This window comes from Narcine bancroftii, chromosome 13, assembly GCF_036971445.1.
Source record: "Narcine bancroftii isolate sNarBan1 chromosome 13, sNarBan1.hap1, whole genome shotgun sequence".
NCBI lineage: Eukaryota > Metazoa > Chordata > Chondrichthyes > Torpediniformes > Narcinidae > Narcine > Narcine bancroftii.
Window position 1 is genome coordinate 15,131,637 of NC_091481.1, and position 19,796 is coordinate 15,151,432.

The window sequence follows — 19,796 nt, forward strand, 5'->3', positions numbered from 1 at the left end:
CACAGGGAAAACAGGAAAGTGATAATGAGGACAAGATTAGATCTACTGAACAGCAGATCAATCTTAACAGGCAGATTGGATTACTCTGGCTCCATGTTTCTTACGTTATTAGGATTTCAAAGACTAGTGGGTGTCAAAAATAGACATTTTCATCATCATTTAAAGAAGTTGTATTGTGTATCCAAGGAAGTATGCTGCCAAAAGGAAAGATGGAGAAGGTTGGATGTATACATGGAGGTGAGGGGGCTGGAGGGTTATTGGCGGTGAACGGGTGGTTTGAGCTCATGGAGTTGTTCTAGTGAACCGGTGTGGATTCGAAAGGCCGACATGGCCTGTTTCCGCTTCGTAAATGGTTATTTGTTCAAACAAACACATTATAAGATGACAGAGATAGAAACTTTCAGTCTTTAAAATTATGTCTCAGTTTTATGGTCAGACCACTAAGAGTACTTGAAACTGAAAGCACAGAAGCAAATCCAGTCGATGCAAATATTTTAATATTATTAGAAGTTGAAATAATTAATGGTTTTAAAAATAATTGACAAAATTCATTAAACTTGCCTTTTAAAGAAATGCCCATTTGCTTCAAATTGTTCCCGTAGCATAAACTTGCCGCGATATTCAATGATGAAAGTGTCAGGAAGCAAATCTTTAGTGGCTTTCAGTATTTTTTTGTTTTTCTGTACTTGGCTCTGAAATAAAAAATAAACTCCGTGACTTAGTGTGTTGTTGGGATATCTGGAGGCACAATTACTTCAAGTCCATGACAAAGAAATTAGGTCCCAAAATATAAAAGCCACCAACTCAGAAAATAGGTCAATGCTTTGAATGATTTAATACACTAGTTGTAATTTTAAAAAATTTGAAATCCTTTCGATAAAGAAACAGCTGTTGGAAATGACCAACACAGATTTCAAAATGACAAACTTCAAACAAGTCTTTTAAGAAATTAACAGAAAATATTAGACAGCAGAAATGCGATGCATGTAATGCATGATGAGTGAAGAAAAGATTTGAGCAAGCAAACACTTGGAGGGATTAGTGGAAAACTGAATTAGGCAAATTAGACTAAAAATTATTTAGAGAAAATAGAATAAGTGTTAAAGCAGCACTTAGAAGTAGGTAGCGATCTCTCAAAGGCTTCATTTCTGGGCTACTTCCATTTAGTATCATCTATTATTTGGAGTTTGTTACAAGAGGGAGAAATATAAAAATAAAAGGAAATTGTGAAGTGATAAACCTTCCATGGTTGTGGATTTAGGAGGGACATGCACCGAGGACAAGTATGAGACCATCAAGCGAGTGCTTACCGGGTCCCTTGGACTATCTGGACACCAGCGTGCCGCTCGGGTGCTGAACCTCGACACCCTGGGGGACAGGTCCCTGATGGAACTGATGGACGAGATGCTCGAGCTCATGGGTGAGCGCACCAACTGCCCACATATTTAGTGCATCTTCCTCGAACATATACCCGGGGACATCCGCCCGCTGCTGGTTCAGGAGAGCTTCACCGACCTGAGGAAGGTCGCCCAGAAGGCCCAAGAGTTATGGCTCGCACGATTCTCGGAAGGCTCAGTGGTCCAGCAGGACACGAGCACGACCACACCAAGCCAGCCCCTAGCGCTGCAGTAGAGCACCCGGCCCCTGCAGGGTCCCCCAAGAGGATAACCAAGGCCACAGCATCCGCTTCAGGCCTCTGCTTCTACCACCAGTGCTGGGGAGCGAAGTGTCGTCAGCCCTGCTCCTACCAGGGAAACGACCATGCTGGCTGCTGTTAATGGCTGCAACGGCTGGCCAAAGACACAGCCTTCTCTACCTGTGGGACTCAGTCAGCAGCCGGCGGTTCCTCGTTGACACTGGGGCCCAGATCAGCGTCATCTCGGCCACGGCCATCGAATCCAGGAACTGATCTCATGGACCTCCCCTCTGTGTGGCCAATGCAACAGCAATCCGGACGTATGGAGACAAGATAGTCCACTTCCAGATTGGCCAACGGAATTTAGCGTGGAGGTTCACCGTCTCATCCCTCCCAACTGCCATCCTGGGTGAAGACTTCCTCCTTGCACACGGGCTTCTGGTGGACATTCGAGGTAGGCACCTGGTGGACGCCCGTACCTTCCAGGCCATTCACCTCGACGCCCCCCGCTTGGAGCAACCGCAGATGGCCACGATCAACACGCCCAGAGACGAGTTCCAGCAGATCCTGGACGAGTTCCCGACACTCCTCAAGCCACAGTTCTCCGCTGCCTCGCCGCACCATGGGGTGTTCCACCACATCCCCACCCAGGGCCCGCCGGTTCACGCCAAGGCATGCTGGCTCCCGCCTGACAATCTCCAGGTAGCGAAGGAGGAGTTTTCGCACCTGTTGGAGCTGGGGATCATTCGGCGGTCCAACAGCCCATGGGCCTCTCTACTCCACCTGGTCCCGAAAGCCTCCAGTGGCTGGCGTCCCTGCGGAGACTATCGACGGCTCAACGAAGCAACCGTTCCTGACCATTATCCCATCGCTCACATCCAGGACTTTACGGCCAACCTGCAAGGCACGAAGGTCTTCTCCAAGGTTGAGCTGGTGCGCGGATATCACTAGATCCCAGTGCACCCTGAGGGCATACCCAAGACAGCCATAATCACCCCCTTTGGCTTGTTCGAATTCTTGCGCATGCTGTTCAGGCTCAAGAACACCGCTCAGACCTTCCAGCACCTCATGGACTCAGTGGGCAGGGACCTGGATTTCGTCTTCATTACTTAGACGACATCCTCGTTGCCAGCAGGGATCGGGCGCAACACAAGGCCCACCTACGTGCCCTTTACTCCCAGCTGGCCGACTTCGGCCTTACCATCAACCCGGCCAAGTGCCAGTTCGAGAAAGAGTTCAATGCAGTTCCCGGGCCATACCATCACAGCCGAAGGAGCCACACCCGCCACTGCGAAGGTTGCCGCTATCAGGGAGTACCCACGCCCGAATAGCCTCAAGGGGCTGCAGGAGTTCGCGGGTATGGTCAACTTTTACAACCGCTTCATCCCGGGAGCTATGCGCATCATGCAACCGTTGTTTGCCCTCATCGCAACCAAGCACAAAACGCTCGCTTGGAACCCAGAAGCCTGCACTGCATTCGAGGCCATCGAGAACGCCTTCATGAAGGCCGCCATGCTTGCCCACTGAGTGCCATATGGCATTCTCTGTCGATGCCTCTGCCACAGCCGTCGGTGCCGTCCTGGAGCAGCAGGTGAATGGGCATTGGAAGCTGCTGGCATTCTTCAGCCGCCTGCTCCGCCCGCTGGAACGCAAGTATAATGCCTTCGACCACGAGTTACTGGGCATGTACCTGGCGGTGCGGCATTTCCGCTATTTTTTTTTGGAGGGCAGGACTTTTACCATCTTCACCTACCACAAACCCCTCACCCAGGTGATCGCGATGGCAAAGGATCCCTGGTCGGCCCGCCAGCAGCGTCACCTCTCCTTTGTGTTGGAGTTTACCACCGACATTCGGCACAAGGTGGGGAAGGACAATGCACTCTCGCGACTGGCCATCTGCATGCTGACACCCGGCCTCGACTTTGACCAGCTCACCCGGGACCAGGAAGCTGATGAGGAGACAATGGCCTTCAAGACCGCCATCACCGGTCTGCGGTTCCGAGACCACCGGACTTCAAGCGGCGAAGGCACCATCCTGTGCGATATCTCCTTGGGCACCCCGCGGCCAGTGGTTCCGCAGCAGTATCGCAGGCAGGACTTCCATCACATCCACGACCTTTCACATCCGTCCATCAGGTCCACGGACCAGATGGTGGCAGAACGGTTCGTATGGCATGGGCTGCGGAAGCAGATCGAGGGCTGGGCCAGAACATGCACCCATTGCCAGACGTCCATGGTGCACAGGCACACCAGGGCGCCAGTATAGGAGTTCGAGCACGTCTGGGAACGGTTCAACCACATTCACATGGACATCCTCGGGCCCTTACCCATTTTCCGGGACAACAGTTACCTGTTTACGGTGGAGGACCACACCACTCGCGAGCCCTGCTGCAAGGTTTGGTCACCCGGTTCAGTGTCCCAGTTCACTTCACCAGCGATCGGGGCACCCAGTTCACATCTGCGCTCTGGGCAAGCTCGCTAACAGGTTGGGGATACAACTACACCGCACCATGGCGTACCACCTGCGGGCCAATGGACTGGTCGAATGTCTGCACCACCACCTTAAGTCGGCGCTCATGGCCTGCCTCACCAGTCCCGACTGGACGGATGAACTGGCTTGGGTGCTCCCCCGGTCCACTCTAAGGAAGATCTGCAGGTGTCATCAGCTGAGCTGGTCTACGGTGTGCCGCTGGCACTATCTGTAGGTGTCATCAGCTGAGCTGGTCTACGGTGTGCCGCTGGCACTACCTGGTGAGTTCGTCAACGCACCTCAATCCCCAGCGGTCGGCGCACGAACTACTTCCTCACCTCAGGGCACGCTTGGACTAGTTTGAACCCCCACCTCCGCCCAGGCATGGCACCCACCCGTCTCACGTTCCTGGCGAGCTGCTTTCCGCGGAGTTTGTTTTCGTTCAGCGGGGCCCGACCGCGGCACCTCTGTAGCGACTGTACGAGGGGCCATACAGGGTTATACAGCGTTCCGGCTCGACATTCACGCTGGACATGGGCGGCAGGTATGAGCTGTTTACCATGGATAGGCTGAAGGCAGCGCACCTCAATCCCACCGAGCCCGTGGTCATTACCCAGCCCAAGAAGCGAGGCCGCCCGGCAAAAAAAGACAGTGGCGGCTCACCACAAGGCAGGCGAACCGGCCCCGCTTGTAAGCCATGCGGCGGGGCAGCCAGCCAAAATGGCGCCGTCTGGGCTTTCCCTTCCTTCCAGCTCGGGGGTCAGAAACTCGCGCTTGGGGACCACGTGGCGCCCAGGTGACTTCAGCGCCCTCCAGCATGGTTCTCAGCCAGGACCGGGCTGGGAGTATAAATAAACTAGTCTGCTCACTGACCTCAACCCATCTGGTTGCGTGTGTTATTGCAGGAGCAGTGTAGCTGCCACTACATATTCTTATTTGCATATGAGGAGAACCTACTGTTCAGTTATAGGAAATATACCATAAACATTTGACCTTTACTGCACATTTCCTACCGCACAAAGTGATTTTCTAGTTTATAATCAGAGTATGTACATCCAGTTTGATACAATAGTGTTTTCCGTGATAGTGTACTAAACTGCAGTTTTGTAGAATTGCTAATAGTTTCATGTTGGTAAAAAAAAACAAAAAAACATCTTTGCATCTCAGGTTTTAATTGAATCTAGATCCTATAAATTAGCATATTGACCAGATTATTGGAGTGAATGAAGTTTGAGCATTCTGGTGGATACAAAATTTAGAAGTCTGGAACAAGGTGGGAAAGTAACCAGTATATTTTAACATAAGGATGCTTGGAAAGAGAAAAAACAAAAATGAGCAAGTACTGAAAAGATGAAATAAATGTAGAGGAAAAAACATTTAAGGAAAAATAAACCAAACAGCAGAGAGATTGAGCAAAAAAAAGGAGACAAAGGAACAAAATAATCTAAACTATGGTATCAGAATTGATTTATGGTAACAAGGGAAATGGTATCAATGTGTTAAAGACAATTGCTTACCTCGACTGGAGGCTTAAAGGCTGTAAGATTAGTACTTGGATCTGATCTACTGACCACCTCTATCTTTTCATGTCCATCACCTATTTCTAATGCGAGCCGGTGTGCTTCAAGGATGTTCTGAATATCTTCACTATATTGATTCCCTTCTGCTTCTTCATAACGATCCATCCACGTTTTGATTTTGTTCTCCCACACAAAACTGGCATTTTCAACAGCATCGGCCTCTGATATTGAACTTTGCTAATGACAAGAGAGCACAAGTAAAGGTCGTTGAACATCAATTACAATTTTAAAAATTTCCATTCTCCCATTCCCCTCAAGCTAATAAACAATCAGCAGTTCTCAGATGAATAGAACAAAAATATGGAAGATATAAAACAAAGAGCTAAACAGGTAGATAAATATTTGAAATAAATCAGAATTGAAATCCCAGTTTGGTATCATATAAAAAAAATGCCAAAAAGATTAGAACTGTAGAGTCAATAATTTGGTTTTTCAACAAAGGTGATAGGTCACCTATACATATTACCATTGATAAGAATTCAATTGAGCTACTCTATTTTGCCTGTACCAGTTATAAGTCATCTTAGGTCACAATTCTGAGAACATTCAATAATTTGAAATGTTCTACTTAGCTGAAGAAATTGCCATTGAGAAGGGGGTGCTGAGCTTTTTTGAGCTGGTGCAATCCTTGAGATGTAAGTGAGGAGTTCTAGGATTTTGACTCAAAATATATAATTAAAATATTTTTTAAATTTGAAAGAGTCAGCAATAGGTTTAAGTCTATATGAAGTACAGAAGACTCTGGGACGAAAAAATACTATTTATAAATAATAATCTTTTAAAAATAAATAATAATTGCCCTTCTAATTCTCTTGGATGTATAATTCTGGAAACAGTAATACACTAATCCTTTTTTAATATATGGTCCAGAAAGATACAGACCAATACTTGTTATCACCCAAAACCAAACTGGACCAAAAATAATGATCAAGGTACCTTTGATGGCTAAAATGAATTTGTTATCAGGTTCTTAATTTTAATGACCCCACATTACTGAATCACAAATGAATGAGAGCCATACTTTGGGCATGACAGCTATCCAAAAAAATGACTGCAAGATTTAACTGGATAGTGACAACCCTACAACTATTGTCTGACTTGAGCACCCATCAACCCATTTCAAGGAAAAAGGGTAAAAATTAGAAATAAATTATTTCATATTTATCACTTCAACAACTACATAAAAAAATCAAATGAGTAAAATGATCAACCTAACCAATGTAAGAATACTGAGAAAAATAATATTAACTAGTTTTTATTATTATTGAACAAACATAGCCACATTTTTTGTAAGTTTATCAGGAAGTGCACACATTTTGTACAACATTCAAATTTTAAATTTAATTTAAATTTGGACATAAAGCCCGGTAACAGGTCATTTTGGCCCATGAGTCTGTGCTGTCCAATTTACACCAAATCAACGTACACTCCTGGTACGTTTCGAATAATGGAGGTTTTCCCTGGGGAAAACCCACACAGACACGGGGAGAATGTACAAACTCCTCACAGAGAGCGCGGGATTCTAACCCTGGTCCCAATCATTGGCGCTGTAAAGGCATTATTACCAACTGCTACGTCAACCATGCTGCCTCAAGTGCAATGATACTGCAATAGTGCATTTTTTTTCCTTACCTTTACTCTTGAAGATTTTCTAGATCCTTCCCGGAAAGGCTGAAAGATAGAAAATGCATCTACTTACTTTATTGCAACAATGCACAAAGACCAAATAAATTGCCTAGAAATCCTTTATTTTTGAACTTGTCAGGTGGATCTTCTCTCGCATCAAAGATGTATGATCTTAAACTACAACACTGAAAGAATGAACAATTACAAATACCTTCACAGATTCTCTCAGAGTCACGGAGTTAAGACTGTTCCAGCATGGAAACAAGCCCCTCAATCCAACGCCCATGGCAACCAAATTGTTGACCCGAGCTGGCCTCATTTGCCTGTTTTGCCCATATTTCTCTAAATCTTTCCATGTATCTGTCTTTCCTCATTACCCCCTTTAGTTTATGTATTATCATTTCTCATTGGAAACCCCGACCACGCGATGATTCATAAACCACAATCTTGCAAAGCTAGACATGATTCAATGGTATTTGGACAGAATTCTGATTTCCACTTTACCAATAATAACAAACATTAATGGCCACACTACTATCCATGGAAATTTTGCCCTCGGTTGGTTCTGTAACACACACAAACCTCTATTACTGTTTTGGCAAACTGAAATGGAATCTCACAGGTAAAGATTTTCTTATTATAACTTTTGTGATCAACATTTTACAGCTATTGAAGTACATTAGAAAACAGTAATAAATAGATGACCCTTTTGCAGTCTTGATTGAGAAATAAATATCAGCCAGGCAAGGCACCATTGATAAATACTATTATTTTGAAAATAGTACCATAGGATTTTTATTTACATTACTCTGAGAGAGAAGAGGAAGTCTTGGTTTCATGTTATTCAAAAGCCATGCCTCCAAGAGTGCATTACCATCTCTGAAATTCAAATCCAAGTCCATGCTGAATTGGAGATAACAATGTTACCTCTAATAACATAACCTTTGAAACACTTGTGTAGTTTCTTGAGAAAAAGCAGGACTAGTGGCTGCACATTTAAATTTTAGCATGAAGAGCAATGGATTTACTTGCATTCTCCAACCAGGATTATACCATGTGTATCATTAATGATGCAAAAGTACATTCAATGCTTTAGTAGTTAACATTTCAGTGAAGTGGGCAGTACAGTGAAACAGTGCCTGCTGCTTCACATTTCCGGGGACCCAAGTTCAATCTTTACAATGATGTCTGGGTGGGGTTTGCAAATTTTCAACCCTCATATGTTTTAGCTTGCTGCTTAATTAATGATCTGTGAGTTGTTGGGTTCATTGGCTTCTGTATATTGGTGGGTGGCCACAGAATCAGGGAGGTGACCGTGTTTGGTGGAGGGGGAGGGGGGTGGTGGTATAATAGGCTAATGACAGATGGATAGCACGAAAGAAAGAGTCAAGGACTGGATGAATGGGATTGTGAGAAGAGCTGAAATAATGAGCCAAATACCGTCATCCAACATTAACAAATTCTGAATCAAACAATATCAAATGTTGCAGTAGAATTCCACTGTGGTGGAACTTCATTATAAAATGAATCTTCCAATTACTTCTTACAGTCTACTCATTTTAATTTGTTACATAAATCTTCACATGTCTGCAGTGTTCCCAATCAACTCATTTATATAATCATTAGTGGCCAGATTTGGCATTAGCCCCTTTTCCACTGGCATCCCAGTTAATTGGCAGTGCAGTGTCCTGGGATAGGAAGCCGTTTGTGCTGCTTCCACTGGGCCATTTCTATCCGGGACACAAACTTCTTTCCCACAGGGATAGCAGAGTCTACCTTGAACCAGAAACGAGTGACTTTCTGCTGTCCTTTTTCCACTGTTTTAAATCGGCATGCCGGCATCAGCTGACACCAGAAATGTGAGTAGTGGGTCAAGGCCGTCAACCCCTGGCAAGATTTTATGTCATTTGATGCTGGCATGCTGATTGTTTCCCTTTTCCACTGGACCCAAAGCCGGTTAATTGGCTGTCAATTCTTAGGACAAGGTGCCAGTGGAAAAGGGCCGAATGACACCTGATACATCCAATAAAACTACAAAGTTCATGGTTTTCATTTGGTCTAAAACATTAAAACAGCAAACTACATTAATCCAGCTTCTGAAAGTGCCAAAGAACTCATGATTTTTAATTGAAATCCTTGTGCGTTCTACAATCCAGAGAAAACGAGTTCTCTTTTTCCTCAACTCCCTACCTCACCCTTTACAACTTACATAGCAAGAAACATGACACAGATTCATTGTAATTTTGCACAACTGCAACTTTAGAATTCCAGAACACAAAGACCAATTAAAATGCATTCATTGGTGTATACAAGTACACAATGAGAAATGGCAAAAAAGTGACAGAATAAGGAAGGCATTGCACTCTCAGCTTCACTACAAAAGACCAAGATACATATAGAGAACAAATGAAGAGATCCTTTGAGATGGGAAAATGTTGTGCTCAAGAGGACATCTGAGACAACTGGGCACGTCTGTTTTTTTAAAAATTACCATTCCATCTTGTACTCCCTGATAAGCCTGTAATACAAATGGTTAACATACACAACATAGCATCACTGATTGTTTTACCAGGCAAAGTGGCATGTCTGACAAAGTAGGCAAGAAAAATGGCTTGTTGGTCTAAGAGAATGAATTGATGAGAAGGCCCTCCTTTGGTACATTTAGCACAGCCAAGCATGTTCCCATGACCAAAAGAGCAATCTCACAGTTATCCAATTTCTTTTGTGCTTTTAAATAGTATTCTTCTTCCTAAAATGATCCTTCTGCCTGAAATGTATGCTAGTCATATTCACATCTCAACAGCAGCACTGGTTTGATGAGATGTTACATAAAGAGAGAGACTGTCAACACGAATCGATTGAATCAGGCAGGGTGAAAAGTAAACAATTCATCCACTGAAGAATGACTCTCTACAAAGTAGCACTGTCACTTGAGAATGAGAGAGAACATTAAACATGAAGTTGTACTGTGAAATGCTTGCTCGATTGTCCCGCCGGTCAGACTGAATGCATTAGATGACTAGAAATAGAGGTATTCACAAACATTACAGTGCAAGTTATGCCTAGGAAGTTATTCTGGAGTTGATGGATAGTTTAATGCCAGCTGCTGATGTTCTGACGAGAAAAAATTGGCATTACAATAACGCAGAGTCCTCTTGTGATGTCAGAGCAGTCCATGATTCATGTGCCAAGGGGAGATTCAAGAGCCTCAGAGCCGTTGGAAAGAAATAATTTTGAACTTAGAGGTGCTGGTGTAGAGGGTTATGCACCTTCTACCTCAAGGTAGGATTGAGAAGAGGTTTCATCAGGGTGATGGAGGTCCTTTATGATGTTTACTGTATTTTTGAGGAGCACCTCACATAGATATTTTCAATAGATGCAAGGCCAGAGCCAGTGATGGATTTGGCTGTTTGCTACCTTTCCAGCCTTCTGAGTTCCTGGGCATTCAAAATTCCAAACAAGGCTGTGAGGCAACTAGTCAGTTTACTTTCCACAGTTCACCTTTTGAAATATGATGAGTATTCAACCGCATGACAAATCTCCGTAGACTTCTTAGACAGTAAAGGCATTGGTGCCTCGATGTGCTGGTTCCAGGAGGTCTTCTGAAATAAGGACTCCCAGGAACTTGAAATTATGAACCCACGCCACCTCCATCATATCAATGTGATAAAGTGTGTGATCCCTTGGCCTCCCTTTCCTAAAATTAACTAGAAGATCCTCAATCTTGGTGACATTGAAAGTAAGATTATTGTTCAGGCAGTATCCAATTACAATCTCAATCTCCATCCTGTAATCTGACTCATCACCTCGTTATTCAAAGAGTTTTCAACCCAACTTGCCTACTCTGATCAAAATGTCCCATGTACACTCATCCTACCTGCCTGTATTTGGCCCATATCTTTCCAAACCCATCCTATTTATGTATTCGTGAGGACCTTGTCCATCTCCTGTGGCTCTACAGAGTTGACCAGATTGATTATAGAGGGTCCTATTTTTTCCACAGGTTTCCCATTTTCCCTTATAAAATCTTTTGGGATTATCTTTAACGGTAGAACTATCGCCCATGCCCTTTTTCCCCCTCATGATTTCCTTTTTTAGCTTGCTCCTGAGTTCTCAAAACTTCTCCAGACATACTTTTGATCCCAGTTGCTTTTTCCTGCCTCAAGCTTTCCCCTTGTTCTTAAAGAGAGCCTGAATTTCCCTTGTCATTCAAGCTTCCCTGCGCTTGGATGTCTGACCATTCACTAACAGGAATATGCACTTAATGGACCCTTCTCAACATCCTTTTAAAAACCTCTTCCAATAATCTCGAGGTAGTTCTGGTCTTGTACCTTTAAAATCAGCCAACAACAGTGATATTGTCAACAATTATGGATAGAGTTAAAGCAGAACTTAATTATAATTATCAACAGACAATAACTGTTTTTTTAAATAAAAATAAACCTGTTGTCAGAGTCTGGCACTTATTGTGATAGTAGTACTAACTGTATCATTGTGTAGGTAGTCTCACAACATATCCAAAACATAGAAGTGTTTGAAAGGCCTATGCCCCCTCAGATTTCCAGGGTTTTTCCCCAAACAAAAGCTCACAGACAACACATAAACTGCATAAACTGCAGACATCTTTTCCAAGGTAGAAGTTTATTGTGAATGCCAGAAAAAGAAATCTGCTTGCCTTTACCTGGAAAGGAAGAAAAGAGAGCATCACAATGCAATGGTGGGACTATAAATTCTAATTGGAATAGTAGCAGAAAGGTTTACTGCGGCCCGATCCACCACTGTGAGGAGGTAATGAGTCTCCTTGGACACCGGCATGGGACCGACAACATCAACGTGGATGTGTTTGAATCTGTGAACCACCGGTCGAAGTTCTGGAGGGGGGCTCACATGTGTCACTGGACCTTGGAGGTCAGGCACCTGGTAAAGTTCCTGGCCAGTTCTGCTACCTCCTTTTTCAGCCCGTGCCACCAAACCGCTCCGCGACCATCCACACGGTTGTCTTTACTGCTGGGTGAGCGAGGTCGTGGATCAGACTGAAGACCTTCGCCCTCCAGTGTGGTGGGACCACCGGGTGCGGCGTGCCTGTTGAGACGTCGCAGAGCAATGTGCCCAGGCTGCTGGGCACCCGGACATCCTTGAGGTTGAGGCCCAAGATGGTGGTCTGCAAGCCCTGCGTCTCCGCATTGCTCCTCTGTGCCTGAGCCAGTTGCTTGTAATCCAGGCCAGGCACAAGAGTGTTGATGGCGACGGGAGCGCGCATCCGCCACTACATTGTCCTTGCCGGCCCTGTGTTGGATGTCGGTCATGAACCCAGACACGTACGAGAGGTGGCGCTGCTGCTGTCTGGCAGACCACGGATCCTTGGCCATCGCCAGTGCTTGAGTGAGGGGCTATACAAAGTCTTGCACCGGTCCGGCAGAACCTTCACCTTGGACGTTGTGGGGGAGAGAGGAACTTATAACAGTGGATTTATCACAGCTGGTGCAGACAGCCACGCCCAAGCGCCAGGGCCGGCCACCAAAGCAACAGGACGCGTAGCCAGTTGTGAGGGTGGGGGCGGGGGGTGGTTGTGTGGCGGCGCACATCCTCATGGCGAACCAGCCCTGCTTGAATTGCCACGTGGCGGGTCAGCCATGGGGAAATGGCGTCGTCAGAGGTTTCTCTCCGACTCCAGCATCCCTTCCAGCGCGAACCCTGGGCAGCGATTATGACGTTACAATCCACCAGGTGACTGAGCTCATGCTGCCCTTAAAGGGGCTGAATTTGAATAAAAATAGTCCTCAATAACCCTCAATGAGGTAGTTGTATTTCTTCCACTGCTCACACCACAACTGAATAGATAAATCCCTGATTCAAATTTATTGAATTATTTTGTTCTTAGTTTCTCCTAACTGAAAGGTTTTTTTTGTTACATCCCCATGGCATAGGAATTACTTATGGTGGTATGTGAATGGAAAGAAATAGGTTGAGAACCACTGCTCTAGACCCAATTGTTACTGAAATATTTTGCTTGAGAAAAATTGTCATTGACCTGTTTCCTTTGGAGTTATGGCACATAATGAGTCACTTAGGTACATTAAAACAGTGCTTTTCAACCTTTTTCTTTCCACTCACATACCACCTGAAGCAATCCCTTACTAATCACAGAGCACCTATAGCATATTGATTACTTCAGATGGTATGTGAGTGGAAAGAAAAAGGTTGAAAACCACTGCTTTAAGTGGTTAACACTTTTCATGTAATGCTTTAAGTTGAATTAACAATTTTCTTCAAGCCTACCCACCAATGCAAAAGAGAAATATTTCGCAAAGCAATGAATAGAGATATTCAAAGGAAGTGGACGAAAGCATTGTATAGTAACTGAAAGCACTACTTTAAGTCCAATAAAAGAAAGGCAATCGACTTAATATGTGATGAGCAATAATGGGGAACTCCATCATCTTGCAGTACATAATGGCTCAACAGGTAAACATCCATCAGAGAAAAATATAAGCTTTGATTAAATTATAATTGTTCAAACTGAGGCCTATTTTGCTGATAACCAGAGAGGTATCATAGAGACAACTGTAACTTAATTTTTTTCTTCGATGCTTCGTCAAAAGGTTGAGGATACAAGAATATACTGACCATTCCCAGTTGCACCTGAATTGAGGAGGCAATTGAGCTTCAACTATATTGGCAAGTCAGGTTCCCTTCCATGACTCACTGAGACTAGTTTTTTGAATTATTTGAATTTAATTTCCCCAGCTGCCATTGTTTTTTCTGGATCAGTGACCCAGAAATTTATCTGTTGATCCAATAAGATAACACCTTACCTCCTAAAGAAACAAGAGTTATTTATGGGCTATTCATAGAGAAACATTAGTGCCATGGTATTTCACATCCAGTTTGCACAGCCTCTTACCATTTTCATTACATGGATATAGAAATCCAATCGTCAGAATCAAATGTCCATGTGCCGCCACAATATTATTCCGTCATTATGGCCTCCCCTTGGAGAAAGATCAAACACAGATGTGATGGCAGTGCATTCACAAAGTGAACACACTAACTCACCTTGATGAGCAAGGGATATTCATCTTTCTCCTTGAATGCCAAAGAGCATTATTACCTTGTCTTTTTTTTCTCAAGTGCAAGCAATCAAGTAATGTAAAAATGACATAATTTAATAAAGTCTTAGGATCCAGTCCTACAGCTCACAATGTCTGTGCCAACCATGATGCCAAATTATATATTTACATCGGCCTACTGAGAATCCATATCTATCCATTCCCTGTAAATCCATGTGCCTGTCCAAATGCTTCTCAAATGTCACAATCCTATCAGCTTCCACCATCCTACATATCGCATGCTCCAGGCACCTAACACTCTATGAAAAAAAAAGACTTTAACACCCCTCCCCATTACCTTAAACCAATGCCCTTTTGCGTTTGATATTTCTATCCCAAGAAAAAAAAATTATCGACCCAACCACCTCTCTTAGGTCTCTTTCCAGCTTCTGATATTCCAGAGAAAATAATCCTAGTTTTTCCACCCTCTCCTTATGGCTAAGCTCATGTTTAAGGTTCTTCATGTTTTTTGTTATATTTCTTATGGATCTGATCCAATTTCAGCTTCCTAAACCTTGTACATGCTTTCTTCTTATTGATTAATTTGCAACATTATCCAACATTCCTGAAATTTGCCATCCTTGTTAGTCCTGAATACTGACCAGCTGGCCTTTAAACAATTTCCACAAGGCAAATATTGACTTACCCAATCATATTCACTCCTAATCTACTCTCCCCAGCTTCTGTTAATACAGTTGAAGAGAGTTTTTTTTTCAATTTAGCATTTTCCCTCAACATACAGTTTATCCTTGTGCTTCTTTTTCCTTCTCAACTAAATTGGCAACATCGTTTTCTTCTTGATTCATTGATAATCACTATGTGATCACTTTCAATGAATCTCTGATCATGTGGCCAGGCTTATTTCCAAGTACAAGTACTGTCCCTTTTTTGGTTGAATTATCTACATGCCATGTCAAGAACACCTCCTGGATGCACTAATAAATTATACAGCATCTTGGCCTAAAGCACTTACAGTCAATACTAGGCAAATTAAAATCACCCACAATTACCCTGCTTCTTTGACATCTTTCCATAACTTTTCTCCATGTACATTTCTCTAACCCCCCCCCCCCCACTTGCTGGTTGTTGAGAGGTCAATAATGTAACCCATCAAAGCAACTGTGGCCTTCATGAATATTAACCATATGCTTCTCCAGATGTACCATCCAAGAAATTCTCTCTGAGGGCTGATCCCTCTCTAACACATATGAAACATGGTAACACTGGAAGGTTAAGCCATCAATCCTACCCTTCCCTCAACCATTTTTCTATAAAGGCTACAATACTGAAGTTCCATGAACTAATCCACTCTTAGGTTTACCTGCCTCTTTGGTAATATTTCTTACAATGAAATGTTGCACCAGCTCATCTGTTCTACCATGTTCATTAATCTGGCCCTGCTTGACTTTCCTTTCAAGGTCACTTGACCTCAACTCTTCTTCTCCTCAATCTAACCTCTTGCTCTGCTTACCACCCTCTTGCAGCATTGATTTTAACCCTCTCAAGTAGCAACCCTCTCCAATTTAGGTTTCACCTGTTCTTGAATTGACCCAAATGATCATCACATCTGAAGTTCTCCCTCCGACACCAGCTCCTTAGACAAGAATTCAACTATACTGTCTTCCCATTTCTTTCCTAGCATGTGACGCAGGAAGTAGTGGTAATCTTGAGTTCAGAACCCTAGAAGTCCTGCCTTTTCAAACTTTCTGCCCAAGTTTCTGAATTCTCTTTGCAGGACTTCATCTCTTTTCCTGCCTGCATGTACAAATGTGGCCCAAAATCTCTGGTTCCTCACTCTCCCTTGTTAGAATGCCCCGTGCCCAATTAGAGGGCCCAAGGAGGTATATGAGTAAGCATACGAATTAATTTTGCATGGTTTTGTTGCAATATTACATTATATGATTAATGATGGGACGAGCTCAATACCTGCTCCATACTTATCACTAACCCTAGCTTAAATCTTCCAGGAAGTGGCCAGGCCTTAGAGTAATTTAGTCCATTTGCTCTCCAGAAGAAAATAAAAATTCTCCAACAGTGTTGTGAAGGTGAGCCCAATGATTCTGCAATATGGCACATCTCCACGAAAGATCTTATGAATTTCAAGATTACAGCAAACAACTTTTTTTCAACATTTTTTTAAATTACATGTTGTTGTGTTTTTAAATTTTATTAAACATTTATCCTTTCCTCTTTCTTGTCATTCTCTTGAGAGCACAGAAGAGTGAAAAACAGAATTTCTAATTTGATTAAATACTAAATTTATTCTATTGCATTACCTGGTTTTACACATTATGTTTCAATTCAAACCATTAAAAGGAAAGCTAAACTCTATGTATAAAAAACAGAACAAATCTGACAGGCAAAATAAATCCAAACAAAATAATTTATTTAAATAGACAAAATATCATGCAATAATAGAGTAGAGAATTCCACAGATTCTTTACTCTCTGAAAGCAGCTCTTAAATGCTGTCTTAAATCTATTCCCCAAAATCCTGAGACTATGTCCCCGAGTTCATCCATCTATTGATGATCTGTGTGATTATTTTGTTAACTGTTGTCAAATGTATTTTCAAATAAACATTTTACAGAATTTAGAACTTGGACATATACTTGGTAGGTTTTATTACCTGACCTGATCCCTCTCTCTGCATCATATGAACAGCATTTTATCCCATTTTTAAAAACAATGGCAGATGTGTGCCAACTGCAGGAGTATCCAGTCGATTCATTTTCAAATATTTTTCAGTAGTACTACTTCTGGTAAGAAATATGATCATAACAACAGGAGAAAGCCTGTTTCAAAATAGTGATATGGGTTTACTTACACCGGAATCACAGTGGAGGCAAAGTGGGACCTTTGATTGGCATCTTAAAAGCGTGACACCTGCAGCAATGCAACATTTCCATAGGACTGAAGTAGATCAAGAGCCAATATTCAATTTGAATAATGGCACCCACTATTTGTGATCTCTCACAAAGAGAAAGGTAGGAAACACTAAAAACATTGTACTGTGGAAGTTGTCATTGCGTAATACAAGCGAGGGCAGATGAGGACTGGGCTGGATGTCCTGTTCACCCAGGGAAAGTTCACGTGCAATATATTGCCTCTCCTTTACTGATCACCATGTGGCCACTGTCTGGCTTGCCAGGCAGCAGGTCACTGCAAATGGCCTCTCCTACATTACTACGTCCATAGCCACAAATACTTGTTGGTGTCCCCTGTTTTCACCGAGTTTTCTACATCATGGCACGACTGAGCGTCTGGTGGTTTAAATGGATAGGTAGGCTGGGCTAATTAGCCTTGGCTGGCAGCCAGCCGAAGAGAAGGAAAATTGATTTCAAACCCGGGCAGAAGGGGCTCGTTAAACTTGTCAGTCCATCCATCTAGGAGAAGGACACTCCGAAGTAACACCTATGACCTGAAGACCTGACTGTCACTGTCCCAGCTTGATAGGCCATGGCAGATAAATCCCGGTTGTAAGGCCAATACTGCACACACTCCACTCCACCTAAAAAATTCATCGCGCAGGCTGAAAGGACATGCCCTTGTCTACGATCCTTCCTAAATCTTTTTTCACAAAGCCAAGAGATTAGGCAAGCTGATCCAACATATAATAAAAGGAATCTAGCAGTTCAACCGTGCATCCACTTATATGACAGTGAGGAGGATTGTCTCACACAAATCATGGGAGTAAATATACTGAGCAATCATTCCGATGAAATTCACCGAAAAATCCTGAATCTAAGTCATGTTCTCAAATGTTACAGACCAGAATTGCAAATGTTAATCAATCAGAAAGACTATAGATGAAAAATTCCCTGAATGCTGATATTGTGTTCTGTTTGAACCCACGGCTAGTTGGCAATGATGATGAGAAAGTAGCTTCCCTATATTTACATTAAGTATCTTCTTAACATTTGATAATCCTCTGACCTTCAAGATTGGAGTATATACAAGCCTAGCTTAATCCACCCATTTATATATTTGAAATCAATCGCATGGTTTGATTTTATATCTAAGGAACTTTAATATACATTTCTTTATTTAATTTGGAAATGGGTGGGGTGGGAAACAGGGGCAAGGATTTCTAAATATTTGTCAATAATTTGTTTTAAATTTTTACAGGATTCAAGGGCTTCAAAAAATATATAATAACAATCTTCTTGTTTTGCCTTTTCTCTATGCATTTAATCAAAAGGCCCGAAACTTGTGGTACAATTGAACCAGTTAAACTTTTAACTTTTCTATTTTGACTTCTTCAAAGCTTAAGGTGCAGGTCTTTCTAGTTGTTGAACAGAGTATATGAAGCAGATTGCAATTAGACAAATTCTACTTGCCTTTCTCGATTTTGCAGCAAACTGCTCCTTTTCTCCACTTTTCTTTCGCTTTTTTTCATTTACCTTTGTTACCCTAGTGGCTGTCAATGTAATGGTTGTAGGCATTTGCTGTAAGGCAGTGTATAGCTCCACAGGTACCTCATCTCCACTTTCAGTTGCACTAGTGTCTCCATCTATTTAAAAAAAACAAAATCTGAAACGAACTTGCATTCACACTTTGTTTTGAAAAAATCAATTTATGCTAATAATATACATAAAGAATCTAAGTAAATATATTACACACACTGAAAAATATAACCTTAGTTATCCATTATTTGATTGCATTGTTAACTATGAGAACATTCTAAAATAATTGAGAATATTTTGCAAACTCAAGATTATCAACAAGTTAGATTATATTCTGACAATTTGAGCAACAACTGGTGCAGCAACTTAATGAATCAATGATATACTAATTCCCAGCCCCTCCATACATTCTTAAATAATATGTATGGATTTTAATAGTGATTTCATCACAATGTAAGTCAGATCAATGCAATGAGGTACTGAGAATATGACTGGCCTGTTGAACAGTTACAGTCTGATCTGCAAATGAAATTGAGACAAAGGTTTAACTGATTAGGCAGAGTCCTGCAATGTCAAGAGTTATGAACAATTGAGGCAGAGGAGTATTATCTACCTATTTTTAGGAGTGAGGTTGTAAGAAAGGGCTGACACAATCATGCTGGATAATCAAGGTTATACTTATTTTAAACGGTAGATCTGATACAGTAATACATAGAAGCAAGCAAAAAAAATCATGGACCTGACACAGTGATATGGGGGAGCAGGCATGTACACAGAGTAAATAAAAGAGAACTGCTCCACTATTCAAAACACAATACTTTATGTGATGGATTACACCACTCTCATACAGGACAGAACAGGCTCTTTAGCCCAACTCAGGCATGTTGACCAAGTTGGCATTCTGGGCTTGTTCCATTTGTCAGCATTTGGTCCATATCCTTCTATCCATAAACCTGTCAGAAATGCGCCT

The 19,796-nt window shown here is 42.7% G+C and overlaps 1 protein-coding gene across 1 annotated transcript in view; it reads right to left on the bottom strand.

Annotated features, from left to right (window-relative positions):
* Nucleotides 1–19,796, bottom strand: part of kmt2e (lysine (K)-specific methyltransferase 2E) — a 120,762-nt gene that overhangs the window by 36,516 nt on the left and 64,450 nt on the right. The window contains 4 exon segments of the mRNA XM_069908245.1: nt 562–692; nt 5,624–5,863; nt 7,319–7,357; nt 18,761–18,933. Of these exon segments, the coding sequence (XP_069764346.1) occupies nt 562–692; nt 5,624–5,863; nt 7,319–7,357; nt 18,761–18,933 (583 nt within the window).